The sequence below is a fragment of the Python bivittatus genome, unplaced genomic scaffold (genome assembly GCF_059951505.1).
Source record: "Python bivittatus isolate LINGU-HERP-01145 unplaced genomic scaffold, Pbiv_v1 ctg000430_np1212, whole genome shotgun sequence".
Taxonomy (NCBI): Eukaryota; Metazoa; Chordata; class Lepidosauria; order Squamata; family Pythonidae; genus Python; species Python bivittatus.
In genome coordinates, this window is record NW_028277071.1 from 3,325,412 (window position 1) to 3,340,849 (window position 15,438).

Genomic DNA, 15,438 nt, shown 5'->3' on the forward strand with positions numbered 1-15,438 from the left:
TACCTTACCTTAATTCTTGACACTCTGAAAGATACAGTGTGCTTAAAACTTTGTGAACTCATTTGAATTTTCAATATTTCTGCATAAATATGACCTAAAAATTATGTGTTCTCCACACAAGTCCTAAAACTAGATAAAGAGAACCCAATGGAACAAATGAGTCAAAAACATTATATTTGTTCATTTATTTATTGAGGAAAATGATCCAAAGCTACTTATTTCTGTGTGGCAAAAGTATATGAAACTTTGCTTTTCAGTAACTGGTGTGCCCCCTTTGGGCAGCAATAACTCGGTGGTTGGACCATAAACTGGAATGATTGTCGTATTAAAGGGTTGTCCATCAATCTAATTGATATGATTTGGTCATTGATTTTCCTTTGGTGCTCAGGTAAGTTGGAGCAAAAGATATCCAAACACGGCAAAACAGCAACATGCTGAAGGTGATGAACTTGGCTTCATTAAAAGTGTCTGGTAGATTTCTGCTTAGGGAAGCCACAGTGAAGCTGACAATGGCCAGGAAGCCCATCAATCCCAAGACACAATTGAATATTGGAGGGGAAACTTCATTGCATTCTAGTACAAAGTCTTCCTTTATGGATACACATCAAAATCTGGAAAAGGGGGATAAGCTGACACTCATATGGTACAGATAGTTATTTGAACAAAGGACCGTTAAACAACAATAGAGAGGCTCAGTCTCCTTCCCCACCCATTTCATCATTCTAGATCCCGGCTTGGTAGCCAAGAAAGCAAGAACCACAATGATTGTTTTAGCCAATACGCCAGTAACTGCATTGGAGAAGACGATGCCAAAAGGAATTTGTCGAAAGGGACATACCTGCTTGTCTGGTTGGGCAATGAACATAAAAAGACATAGAAAGGAGAGCAAGAGTGCTATTAGTAGGGTATAAGTAAGGTTCTGGTTGTTGGCTTTGACAATAGGAGTGTCTCTATATATTTTCAGTGCAGGATTCAACAATTAAGCTCAAATCAATATACCTTCAAAATTTTCAATCTACCTCAAACTTTCATGCTTCTAAGGAAAGACCTGGGAAACTTTATTGGGAGGGCCTAAACAATATTGGAGACAGGGAAAAAAAAAAACAACAACAGAAAAAAGAGGAACTTCTGAAGATGTTAAGAAAGAAATATGTGTACTATTCCATCCTAAGGTAAATAAAGAGCATTACCTTTCTTATATCAGGAAATCATTTCATAAACACAGAAGAAAATGAAATCGCAAAACCAATTTTGTCATTACTATCTCTGGTTCTGTCTGAAGCAACATCTGAATAAGTACTTAACATCTGCTACTTGGAGCTACTTCTTTGTCTCAGCTGTGGAAACTTGTAGTTGTACAGCATGGTTGCCATGTTGAGACAGGTCTTAGTACGGGGTCCTCCAATGAGAGCTACTGCATTGTTTTGGATATCACACTTGTAATTAGGGACAAATCTGTCTTTAGTAGATAGAAATTCTATTGCTAAAAGGTAAGCTGACCTCTCCTCAAAATTGTGACTAGAGATATGGAAGCCAAGGGTAACATTTTGCAAGAGCTGGGAATGTTCATTGATCTCCTTTGCAGCAAATGCCAAAGCCAAAGTGTGCTGTTAATTACAAGTGAGGAACTTCCAGTAGGGTTATAAACTAGGTCAATATATTTATGCTAGAAATCCAACAGGTATCACTTTTTACTTTTACATACTGTACATCCCTCTCAATATTCCCCCCAACCCTTTTTTTCCTTCACAGGAAAATACCACTTATATCCTTTTCCTATATCTGAAACTCTAGGTTTCCCCTAAGAGCAATCTCAATGAATTTAGAAATTTCCCAGAATGGGAATACTAAAGAGAGAAGAAACTAGGCTAATACTGCTCCCTTATCTCAAACTTAGGTAACCCTTCCTGGTCACGGTTTCCACACCCATACAGTGTTGGCCTATTGTTTTACAAAGACAGATTTTCAGATATCCAAAGGAATAATTAGCACCACCTAATATGAATATACAAAAGTGTATATTCATGCACTTTTTTCTGTGCATGAATATACGTACATGGCAGATAGATTACTTATTTTACACCTTAATTTTGTAATGACCTTTCAGAACAAAACAAAACAAAACACAAGCAGAAATTTTTTGCCCCACTGGGGATCATGTTGGTATTTTGGGTGATACAAAGGGACACTTTTTTTAAAGGGCGGGGTATGAAGCTCATGACTGGAAGATACGAATACCATCATTTTCAGATTATTACACATCATAACAATTAACACAGAATTTATTTTATTACCTTGAGTACCAGTTTCACATTATTCCTATTAGGGCGTAGCAAATTATCTAATGTTTGAAAGAAAAGATGCAGAGCAGCTGTCTAGGTTCAGGAGCTGCCCCAAAAGAGATCTTCATAGTTACCACCATGTATATTAACTTGGTATTGCAAAATGATGGGACACAGGAAACAAAAGCACTACAAAAACCCAGTAGGATGGAGGTTACAAATTTGGTTTCATTCAAGGTGTCTGCTAAATATTTATTGTCATTTCTTTATTAGTTGCTCCTTCTTATTTAAATCAGGTCTCAGAATAATGATATAGCATTTGGGAGAAAAGATGCAGCCCAGCAATCCAGCTGCTGAAGCCAAAATGGAGAAGATCTCCACAGCCACCATGTATTTCCCCTTGGTGCTCAGATAGGTGGGAACAAAAGATACCCAGACACTACAAAAGACCAACATGCTGAAGGTGATAAATTTGGCTTCATTGAAGCTGTCAGGTAAATTCCTAGCTAGGAAGGCCACAGTGAAGCTGATAGCAGTCAAGAACCCCATAAAGCCAAAGACAAAATAAAACATCATGGCTGAACCTTCATTACATTCCAGGACAATTTCTTCAGCCACTGAATGCATGTCAGAATCTGGGAATGGGGGAGAAAGTGCCAGCCACACAAGACAGATTGTTGTTTGCACCAGGGAGAAAGAAAGGACAATAAAGTTCCCCAGACTTTTCCCTAACCATTTTTTCATTTTGGAGCCTGGCTTGGTGGCCATGAAAGCTAGAACAACTATGATTGTTTTACCAAGAATACTGGAAAGGGCGACTGAGAAGATGATGCTAAAAGCAGTTTGTCGTATGAGACATTTCCCTTGGTCAGGTTGTCCAATGAAGAGGAAAGTACAAAGGAAGGAGAGGAGGAGAGCAATGAGAAGAATGTAGGTGAGGTTCCTGTTGTTGGCTTTGACGATGGGAGTGTCCTGCTGTTTAATGAAGATCCCCAGCACCAAAGCCAAAATGACAGAAAAGGAGACTGCGATCACTACCAAGGAAATGCCCAAAGGCTCTTGGAAAGACAAGTAAGATATACTTTTTGGAAGGCAGCTCTCCTGATCCTTGTTTGGATATTGATCCTCTGGACATGGGAAACAGTCATCTAAATCTAGGGGGAAAAAAAACTTGTTCATAAAAACACTATGAATTTTAAGCATTAAGTTCAACTAAAGTATTCTGATTTATATAATATATACAACTTTAAGTTATTCTAAAGCTTTCTTAAAAATTTTTAAAAAATCATGGTTCTGTCATTGCCAAGTTTGCACATTATTGTCAAAAGAGGTTCCAAAAAAAAAAAAAGTTGCTGGTTCTCCAAGAGCTTGTGAAAGAATATGTAACTAAGATATGGATGTTGACAGTTTGTTCCCATTAATATCCATGGTAGATTTATTTTACAGCCCAAAACATGACTTGGTAATGTTTTGATGCTTGTTTTGGAACTACTTAAAATGTAACTTGATTTTCATTTTGCATTTCGTTGTTGTTGTTGTTATGGTTTTAATACATGTGCTGAAAGTTTAGAGATATCCTTTCCTTCTAGAAAACAATCAGGATTATTTTTTCAAGAAAATATAATTTATACTGAGCTATACTGCCTAATTTAAAAAAGGCTTGAGCTATGCAGCTATCTCAAAATTAAATGTGATACTGTGATGGAATGGAATTATGAAGGCCACACTCAAGGAGGCAAGCATCCTCTTTCGTCTCCAGAAGGGCGAGGAAGAGATAAGAGGATGAGGCTGGCAGCTCCCTGAGGAATTCACTCTGTTTCCATAGCTACTGTGGGAACAGAGTTTCAGTCTGGGAAGATTCTTGATAGAGGTTGTAGCTAATAAACATTGCTGAACTGAATCTGCATGGTCTCCTGGAGTTCCTTGGGCTAGGCCTGACAGATACCTCTACTCCCTCTTCTCCACCACACAAAGGAGACTGGGTAGACTAGGAAATAAAAACCAGTAGAAACCAGTTACAAAACTGTCCCTGAAGATTGCAAAGAAAACAGTATAGTTGCCATAGCATAGCATAGCATAATTCTAGTGTATAGATAAAATAATCAGGAGTCAAACTTACTCAAAATTACTAAATCTATCAACAAAGGGTGCTTCCCTGCAAATGAGATCCCCCCCCCCGTAAGAAAATTAAAAGAACCATCCAAATCTAATAACACTACAGATTCAAAGCAAAGTTTATATTATATAGAATTAACCTACTGTTTTTACCCTCAGCTATCTCCAACCAGAACTATGAAAAATTTATTCAGACGTTTCATTCCTTTCAAAATTTAATTTTGTTTTTTGTTTTATCTTGGTTGTAAAATAAGTGATAAAAGTTTGGAGATATCCTTTCCTTCTAGAAAACCATCAGGATTTTTTTTTTTTAAGAAAATGTAATTTATACTGAGCTACGCTGCCTAATGTAAAAAAGGCTTCAGTTATGCAGCTATCTCAAAATTAAAGGTGATACTTCTACTCTCTATTCTCCACCACACAGAGAGAAATTGGCTAGAGTATGAAATAAAAACCAGTAGAAACTAGTTACAAAACTTTCCCTGAACACTGTAAAGAAAACAGTATGCATAGTATAGCATAGTACAGCATAATTCTAGTGTATAGATAAAATAATCAGTAATTTAGCTTCACTCAGACTTACTAAATCTATCAACAAAGGGGGCCTTCCTGCAAATGAGTTTGCAGGAAAATCATTAAAAAAACCATCCAAATCAAATAACACTATTGATTCACAACAAAGTTGACATTATATAGAATGATCTTATTGGATGCATCCTCAACTATCTCCATCTTGAACTACAAAAAATTACCTTAGATTTTACATTCCTGAATGACTCAACCTGATACAAAGCTCACAATCTGCAATCCCCATAATATTTATTCAATAATCAATATATTCTACTTTCCTTCACTTACCCATTTGGTTGGTGATCTTCCCTTCTGGGCACAGCACACAGTCATAGCAGCAAGATGATTTCCCTTCTATTTTTAGCTTGCTATAGCCTAAATGACATGGGTCATTGCACATGGAAAGAGGTATTGTCTGTTAATAAATAACATTACAAGTCTCTCTTAGTACAATCGTCTAAGGATAATGAAGTGATTCATCCAATTCCTTTTTTCCCCCGCAAAGATATGTTCAAAAGCTAAATTAATTCACAAAAAGTGAAAGATGAGACACGCCTGGTTGAAGATGTTGGGCCAAATGATATCCTTGCCAGAAATGGTGAGAAGATTGTCTGGGGGAGCTGTGGGGTCGATCTTTCCCACATGGACTCTCAGAAAGGACTTGTTTGGGAATGTGACCCAATTGAGAACATCAAATCCAGTTAGGAATTCTCCCTTTGGTCCAAAAGAGATCTGTTCCCCAGCACTGTTGTTAAAGGAGACCTGCTGCAAAAAATGGTGCAGCTGAATGAAGAAAAAGAAGAAGGAAGAGGTTACGTGAAAGTTGTTGATTTGTCCCTTTCTTATTCTTATTGATTGTATTTACTGAGGCATTTACATGGGTACCCAACTCAAACTATTTGACAACCTTTCAGGTTGGCCTATGCTCAATGAAAAACGATCTCTCAAAATTGTATCTACACTATTTCATATCGGAGAACAACTATCTCTATCACATCCATTTTGTATGCTATTACCTAATCAATGCATTTCAGCTTGCATGCTGTGAGATGACAGCTACATCAATAAATTTGGAAAGGAAGAAACTGAAGATATCTCTTTACTCTAATCAATAGAATATTCCAGGAATTGTGAAATGATTTTGCTGGTATAAAATGTGGACAAAATCAAAACTAAATCACTCAGAATCAAGGTGGCCATGAATAAGAATGCTGTTCATTGAAAAGATAAAGATTTTACATTGAAAATTGCAAAATGTTATGAACATATATATCAATTTGACTTCATAAATTTAAATACTTTCAAGTGTTCATCCATGATATATTTCTGACCTTCCATACATTTTACAAGACTTACTTCTCAAGTTCTGTTGATGACTGTGATGAACATTTGAAACAGCATCAGAAAAAGATAGTAGGGTTTTTTTCTCATTGTTGTTATTATTATTATTATTATTTTATTTTATCCTGCCAAGTACTCCCTGATTACATTCAAAATTATATTGAAATAATATATGATCTCTGTGACATTTTAAGTTTAAGAATCCTTCAGCTATTTTAAGGAAGAAATCTCTCCCTGATATATACTCTGGTACTGAGCACATGTCATGATGACCTTCCTGAATTCTGCATTAGCCAACATTACCTGCCATGGTGATTGAAGCAACAGCTTCCATCTTCTCCCATCAATTATTTGACCCTTTTTGAGTTTGGAGGAGCGCATGGCCCGCAGAGCATGTACCACAGCATAGACTGCATTGTAGATACTGTAGCTGTGGCCAGTCATGCTCATTTCAAAGACAGATTGAGAAAGAGTCTCCATCTTCTCTTCTGCAGTGCAGATCCTTTCAGCATTCCCATCCATCATCTCACTGGAGAATGAGCATTCAAATGCGTCTTTCCAGAAATCCCTAATAAAGCCATCTTCTTTTTCAAAGTTTGGGTTTCTCTTCCACATAAATTCTTGGAATCCTGTCACCTCCTTTGAGTGAATTGCAAAGGAAAGAGCACCATGGAGAAAATCAATGGGCAATTGTCTTTGCATAAGAATGGAGGTGAATTCCATCTGGGCTGTCATGATCCAAACTTTGGCTTTTCTCTCCTTTGGAATATCATCAGAATCTAAAAGATAGACCATTAATCTCAAAGTCAGTATGGTCCAAATTTCTCCATTCAAGATCACAGCACTGACAGTACTCTGCATGATGGCTTTGTACAATTTATCTGTCTCTTCAATCATTTCAGCAGCTTCATTTCCATACATCATTTTGGGGATACATTCTATAAAGTCAAAGCAGATCCCTCTCTCAGAAAACATAGAAAGCCTATTTCGAATGAATCTCTCTTTATCTTCCTCATCAAAGTAAACTAACCCAACCCAGGTCCATCCAAAATGCAACAGTAAGTGTAATATGCCATTAAATTGGTGGATCTCATCTGGAAACATCCATCTGAAGAAAACTGTTTCTGCTTCATTATTCATCAATGCAGCTGATCCATATGCTACCTAATTGTGTGTGTTGGGGGGAGAGACAAGAACATAAATAGCTTTTATCCCAAAAAGAGGAGGAAAAATGATTCCAATATGCATCTGTTGATTGACACGTTTTGAATTTCTGAAAGCAATCCCCAAATCCTAGCATAAACCAATTTCTTGAATTCATTTCATAGATCAAAGTTGCTCATATTCTTGCCTCAAAATTTCATGCTTCTAGGAAATACCTGGGAAAATTTATTAGGAGGATCTCAACAATGTTGGAGACAGGAAAAAAAAAAGCAGAAAAAGGCCCAAGTACTGAAGATCCAGTGAAAAAAATAGGTGTACTATTCCTACCTGAGGTAAATAAAGAGCATTTCCTTTCTTGTATCAGGAGAACATTTCATGAACACAGAAGAAAATGAAACATCAAAAGATATTTTATCATTATTATCCTTGGTTCTGTCTGAAGCAACATCTGAATAAATAAGTACTTAATATCTGCTACCTTGAGCTACTTCTCGGTCTCACCTGTGGAAACTTGTAGTTGTACAGCATGGTTGCCATGTTGAGACAGGTCTTAGTACGGGGTCCTCCAATGAGTGCTACTGCATTGTTCTGGATATCACACCTGTAGTTAGGGACAAATCTGTCTTTTGTAGATAGAAATTCCATTGCTAAAAGGTAAGTTGACCTTTCCTCAAAATTATCACTAGCAACATGGAAGCCAAGGGTAACATTTTGCAAGAGCTGGGAATGTTCATTGATCTCCTTTACAGCAAATGCCAGAGCCAAAATGTGCTGGTAGTTATGAGTGAGGAACCTTCAGGAGGATTATAAACTAGGTCAATATATTTCTGCTATAAAATCCAGCAGGTACCACATTTTATTGTTACATATATTCATGCACAGAAAAAAGAAATGGTGCTAATCATTCCACTGGATACCTGGAATTTTGTCTTTATAAAACAATAGCCCAGCACTGTATGGGTGTGCAAACCCTGACCGAGAGGGGTTACCTCCGTTTGAGAGAAGAGAGCAGTTTTAGCCTGGTCTCTTCTCTCTTTAGGATTCCCATTCTGGGAAATTTCTAAATTGATTGAGATTGCTCTTTTGGGATTGCTTGGAGATGCAGTACTATTCCAACTGAGTGTGAATGGAAGGGGGAGAAGTTGCATGTGATTTCAATTTATGAGCAGAACATTGCATTTTGCCCAGTATTTTTGTATGGCTCCTAAGTCAAGTTAAATAACCCACCATAGACTTTTAAAAGTTTGAAATAATTTCTGAAGGGGACCTGAGGATTTCTTACTTCACCACCTGGGTGAGATGAAGAAGACGAAGCTTAAGATGAGTTAGAATACCCAGAGTCTCTTTTGAGGGTATCTGAATGTCCTAGACTGGTAATGCTATGGCCTCATGATTAATCATGGTGGTGATGGAAGGGAGAGGTCTTGAAATTTGCTGGGTGTGTGTGTTTGTGTATAGTACAATCCATAAAGTTTTGTGGGTGTACATCAGAAATATTTGTCTCACTTTACATTCCAATGTTAGGAAAGGTTAAATGTGCGTAATCCTAAGAATTTAGAAATGGCTCACTAGGGAAAGTGCAACTCGTAATACATTTGAGCACAAAAAGTGAAAGAAACGAAACAACTTTAGAGAAAAGCAGCTGGGGCTGGGGCGGGGGCTGGTATTGTTGGTGATTAAACTATGGTACTTACAGGTACTGATCAAGCACTTCATGAGAAGGAAGACTTTGAAAAGTGATGTCATTTGAAAGAAAGAAGAGTTGAAAAATAATGGCAGCAACAATGAGGTCTCCGGACTGATAATACTTGTGAACAATTGGAAGAGGACCACTGATATTGCAGTGAAGAACAGGAGAAATGCCCATCAGCATAGGAAGAAAACTTAACACTAGTGTTCTGAATATAATCATCTCAATATAAACGATGGTTATTTAGAGACGAAACAGTAGATCCCATGTTTCTCAGAAGCAGGGTCTGAACTAACCAGTCACTCATGGTTATAATATGAGGTGAAGACAATCCAGTATCAGAAATCAGACAATTATTTTCTAACATTTATGTAATCAGGAACCATTGTTTCATCAGTGGCTACTGGGATTCCCCAAGACATGGGGGAGAAAGGACAATGACTATACTTAAATTGATAATTACTTCCTCGAAGTCTTTGGCTAATTCCTGGCTAGAAATCTCACAGTATCAACCCCTGCATGCTTTCTCCACAGAACACAATGAGATTGACTTCCATGTAAACATGGAAAACATTATACTGTAGATATTACTAAAATAGGTTATAAACTTGTTTATTATTTTTTTTCTCATGCTGCTTTGTAAACCCATTTAAACAAGCAATAGCAAGATGTGATGTTTCAGAAATATAAGTAAATAATGCAGAAGATTAAAAAGTTGTTGAGGATGTATCCCAGGTGAAAAGAGCTTTTCATCACATTTAAGAAAACCAAGCTTTCAGACAGTCTATAGAATAGATTAAAGCTTTGTTGTTTGGGGCATAAATACAAGTATCTTTGCAAAAATTCAAGAAAGGATCACATTACAAGGCATATTTTAAAAATGCTTTTTAACATGTCAAACAGTTTTGCATTGTAGTAGCTTTTGGACCAAAAACTTAGATATGAAGCAGAAAATGAGGGGACCGCCATATGCACAAAAGAAGAAAAAAGGGAGATTCTTTATTCCAGAGACACTGCCATGTTGGGCGGATACATATCTAGAATCCGGTTCTGAACATTCTTGATTCAAAACTAAGTTTAAAAAGAATAGAAGTTCATTTTCTGAGGTCATTTTGTCAGTCCCTCAGCTTAATGCAGTGTCCTCAACGAAAAGTGGCAGTATAGCATGTTTGCTTCGATCAAGGATGGTTTGAAAGAGGGAGATAATGCTGTTGTCTTGGCATGAGTCAGTTAGAAATGAGGATCAGCACTGAGGGTGAAATCTCTAATGAAGTACCTAAAGAGCAGACCTGCCTACCCATCTGTGTATCTGTCTTCATCTATCTTTCATCTCATCTATCTATGTTCTTTAACCTCCTGATTTGCCTCTCTTTCACTGGAATCTCCATTTAAAAGAAGAGGGACACGTTATAGTATCTTGCCATACAGCAAGTTTAAGTTACATGCTTGCATCCTTTTCCATCATAACTCAGAGTAACCAAAGTTTGCAGCATTTGCACAATGATGTCATGACATACCCAATGTCAGTTTGATATTACAAGGGCCTTATCTGGATTCCTAAACTGCTTGTCATCCAAGAATGTGTTTGTAATGGACTGAAGGACTGTTGTGTCTTCCTCCAGATACAGATAAAGATATTGTAGATGTAGATTAAGGGATAGGAGTAAAGGTAGGGATGGAGATGGAGATGGAGATGGAGATAGATGGAGATGGAGATGGAGATGGAGATAGATGGAGATGGAGATGGAGATGGAGATGGAGATGGAGATGGAGATGGAGATGGAGATGGAGATGGAGATGGGATGGAGATGGGATGGGGATGGGGATGGGGATGGGGATGGGGATGGGGATGGGGATGGGGATGGGGATGGAAATGGTGATGGAGATGGTGATGGTGATGGTGATGGAGATGGAGATGGAGATGGAGACAGTGACAGAGATAGAGGCAGAGGCAAGAGCTAAAGTTCCCCTTAATCAAAGCATGTCCTTAGTAAGATGTTGATGTACTTGTAGGGGTAGGGGTAAGAACCAGAGTACAGGTAGGGTTACAAATAGAAACAGAGATTCACTAATTTCATGTCTTTAATTGCTATAACACCACTACTTCAAAAGCTACATTAATTACCACTGATTACACTGGTTGCAATTCAAGTTGCTCGCTGTCACCATTAAAGCTGTCCATTGCTCCTGATCTAGGTATCTTTTGACCACCTATTCCCAATTGCATCTGCCTGGCCAATGAGGTCTGGAAGAATGTATTCATTCTGTACCACTTCTCTTAGGGACTGCCATCAGTCAGGAGGACAGAGATAGGCCTTTCCAACTGCTCTCTCCCATCTGTGGAACAGCATTCCTCTGGAGGTTTGAATGTCCCCAACCCAACTGGAATTCAGGAAAGCCATGAACTTCTGACTGTTCCTGTAGACCTTGAGGGTTGGGATGCTGTAATGCTATCCCCCCTTGTAATGTGTCATCTGATTAATATGAGAAATGTATAAGTATGGGGTAGTTGTCAGGTTTCTCTCTGTAATTGCTATATTATTTTAAACATAATTACAAATGGGAGGTATGTATATCACTTGGAGTTGATCACAACTGAAGCGACCTGTAACGCCAATGAATCAATTAAAAACTAAGCAACTTGGATTGTTAAAAGTGCAACTGAGAGAGGTAAAAAGTGCAACACATTAGAAGTAAGGGGCGGCTGTTTGTGTTCCAGGCCTTCATTAGCTGACTTCTCTAGTGCCTTCTCTGGCTGTTTAGTTGGGGAGTCAGTCTCAAGTGGATGATTGTTCCCCAACAATTTGCTGGCGCAAGCACCTCTTCCTCAGAGTCCTCCAAATTAGAGAAGATGACGACATACAGCCGTCAGTTTCAAAGTTGGTAACTCAAGAAATAAGAATCACTTGGATATCTGGAATGACCTTTCTTGTTAGTGGAATAAGGGAAAAGAATCTTAGAAACCTGTCAAGACTATTCTATAGATCAGCTAATCCCTAGTGTAATTAAGATACTCTGAGACGGGAAGACAATCAAACATCAGAGATCAGATATGAAACTTTCTCTGCCTCTTTTTAGCAGATATTAATGTAATCTGGCACCATAGTTTTGTCTAAAGAAAGGCCCAAAGGCTCTTGTGAAGACAATTATACTTTTTTGAAGGCAACTGTCTGAAACTTTGCTTGTATACTGACCCACTGAACATGGGAAACAGTAATCTAAGTCTGGGAAAAAAAACACACACACGCAAAAGAAAACTGTTCATAGAAGCCCTATTGATTTTAAGCATGAAGAATTAATCACAGACTGGATCCACAAACATAGTGCAACTTACCTAGGGGTTCTTTTTTTTTTTTTACTTAAAATAATTTGTAATACCATTTATAATGTGCTGCAATGTCCAGTTTCAATAAGCCCTGAGTTTATAGCTGTCTCTAGCCTTAGTCACATTCTGTAATGGGCAGAAGAATTCTTCTTGAGGGACAGGAGGAAGAGCCACTATCTATTTTTTTTGTAAAAACTTTTGTTGAGATATATAAAAAGCACAGTTAAAATACAAATCAGAAAGTTTAGCAAAGAAAGAAAATAGAAGTAAAAGAAAAAGACAAAAGCTAAGATAGAAAACATGTAGAAAAATGAAATGGAAAGTGACTTCCGACTATCTCCAACACAGATATAAATACAAATTGAAAAAAGGTTAATCTCTTACCACTAATTAATCTAAATTCACATGATTTCCATCAGCACAAACCATCTAATCATTAAATCCCACAATCAAAGCTTCATTTTTTTCCCACCCAAGCACGTAATCTAAGAAGGGTTGCCATGAGGAGACAAATTTGGAAACAGTATTGTCTCTTATTAATGCTGTTAACTTTGCCATTTGAGCCAAGTCCATTAATTTAATAATCCATTCTTCCCCTGTAGGTATTTGTGAATCCTTCCATATATAAAAGAGGAAGAGCCACTATCAAGGCATGGAACCTTGTCCAAATCTGGTGCGGCTTTCTCCTGGGGCTTTGGAAGTTTTCAAAGCCTTGTGAGAAGGCCGCTGATGATTGCATGTTGCCCAAATTGAGCAGAGCCCAGGGTGGCAGAGCCAATGGAGCCCAGGACAGCAGGGTGGTAGAGGGCACGGGGTGCTGTTTAGAGATGGGGGATAGACAGGTGGGTTGAGGGAGTTGAAACTCCCCTCCAGTGTTAAGTGCAGGCAGGCTGCCAAGTGCCTGAATTTTGATCATGTGACCAAAGGGAAGATGCAAAGGCGGTAACCTGGGGACCAGGCATAACTACCATTTGTTCAGCATTGCTGTAACTTGGAACGGTTGCTAAATGAATGGTTGTTAGGCAAGGACTACATGTATAACCTTATGATAAAAGTAGTACGGCCTGCATAAGTTTCATTTCCTAGTATGATCTACCTTGAAGGACTGAGAAAACCCTGCCAGTCTGTGGATTGGTCCGGGGCCTGGTGGGAAGGGTGGTTTTTAAATAAATAAATAAATAAATTCCTACTTTTATGAGCTGTGGTGAGCTGCTGAGGATCATAATATGAAATAGGAAGCCATATATGTTCTATAAATAAACAAACAAATAAATCTGGGTAGAAAAGGGAGTGTCATCCCCCACCCGCCGCCAAGTCATGCCATGCTGCCTCATCATGGCAGGGTGGTATCCCTGGGGGGGATGAGTGAAGAACGTCAGGAGTGTATGCCAAAAGTCCATATTTCCAGCAGGATCGCCCAAGGTGTGGAAGTAATTCCAGCAAGCAGGCACCTTATACTTGGCAGCAGTGATACAGGAAGATGCTGGAGGCAGATGATCATGTTAGTGACAATGGCAAAGGCATTAATTCATATTGCCTGGGAGAAGGCAACGGTAAACCACAGTGAGCTCAGCACAGTGAAAGATGAAATGAAGTGACTACAAATTGGCATCTTAGGCATCAACAAATTGAGATGGATTGATTTGGGACACTTTCAGTCAGAAGATTATACTGTTTATTACTCAGGACATGAAAAACAAAGAGAAATGGCATGCTTTTAATGTTAGGAAGGGTATAGCAAGAACAGTACTTGGCTACAATATAATCAATGATCAAACAATATCAATTAGATCTGGTGGACAACCCTTTAATATGATGACCTTCAACTTTATGCTCCAACCAATAGTTGGAGATTGATGAGTTTTATGATTGGTTCAAACTGGTATCAACAGAACATGCAAGCAAGATGTGCTACTTGAGATTGGGGACTGGGATGCCAAAGTTGGAAACATGAAAGTGGAAAATGTATTTGGATCATACGGCTTAAGAACTGAAATGCAGCAGGAGACCAACTGATCAATTTCTGCCACTCCAATAATCTCTTCATAGCTAACACTGTCTTCAGACAACCAAAATGATGCTCTATATACACCAGATAGAGTATATAGAATTTAAATTAACTTTATTTTGCTAAAAGGAAGTGGAGGAGCTCAATTATACCATCAAAGACATGTCCAGGTGCTGACTCTGGAATAGTTCACAAACTGATCATGTGCAAGTTCCAAGTCAAGCTAAAGAAGAAGAAGAAGAAAGCCAGTTGGTTTCCACAATATGATCTTGAACATATATCCACCATTTTCAAGGAGAACATCAGGAATCACTCTGAAGTCCTGAATCTTATCAACAGAGACCAGAGAAATTATGGAATGAACTTATAGAAGTCATTAAGGATGAATGTAAAAAGAGACAAAGAGCCTGCCAAAAACGAAGAAAGAGAAGAAAGCAAACCGGATATCAGAACAAACCACTGAAATTGCCAAGAAGAGAAGACTAAGCCAAGGAAGACTAAGTTCTCAGAAAGGAACAGAAAGAGTTCAGAGAGCCGTTAGAAGAGACAAGAAGCAGTATTACAACAACATCTGTAAAGATATTGAAGATGGAAACAGACATGGAAAAACAATGAAAATCTTTCAAAAGATCTCTGAACTCAGAAGGAGGTTCCAACTTCAAATTGGTATGCTAAAGGGTGCCAATGAACAGATAGTAACTGACTCAAAGGAGATCAAACTGAGATGGAAAGGGTATACTGAAACACTGTACAGCAGAGATGTCAAAATCCAAGATAACTTAGAAGATATTCTCTTCTTACAAAAGAAGTTAGAGTTACAGAGGTACAGAAGAAGTTAGATCTGCACTCCCATCATTACTAAGTCGGAAGGGTACAGGAACTGATGGAATACCCACAGAAATATAGCAAGAAGCAGAAGAAGAATCAGTCAAGGTTCTAACCA

General features: G+C 38.2%; 2 protein-coding genes across 2 annotated transcripts; both read right to left on the minus strand.

The window, feature by feature from the left end:
* Window positions 1-2,540: 2,540 nt before the first annotated feature.
* LOC103048875 (vomeronasal type-2 receptor 26-like) lies at window positions 2,541-5,367 on the minus strand. The gene is made up of 2 exons (XM_088143996.1): window positions 5,256-5,367; window positions 2,541-3,436 (listed from the first exon to the last, which is right to left on the minus strand). Exons 1-2 carry the CDS (start codon window positions 5,365-5,367, stop codon window positions 2,541-2,543), a joined length of 1,008 nt encoding a protein of 335 aa, XP_088000122.1.
* A 128-nt stretch (window positions 5,368-5,495) lies between these two features.
* LOC112541921 (vomeronasal type-2 receptor 26-like) lies at window positions 5,496-9,339 on the minus strand. Its single transcript, XM_088143997.1, has 4 exons — window positions 9,167-9,339; window positions 7,974-8,265; window positions 6,612-7,472; window positions 5,496-5,750 (listed from the first exon to the last, which is right to left on the minus strand). The coding sequence occupies exons 1-4, from the start codon at window positions 9,337-9,339 to the stop codon at window positions 5,496-5,498; spliced, it is 1,581 nt and encodes a 526-aa protein (XP_088000123.1).
* Between the last annotated feature and the right edge of the window lie 6,099 nt (window positions 9,340-15,438).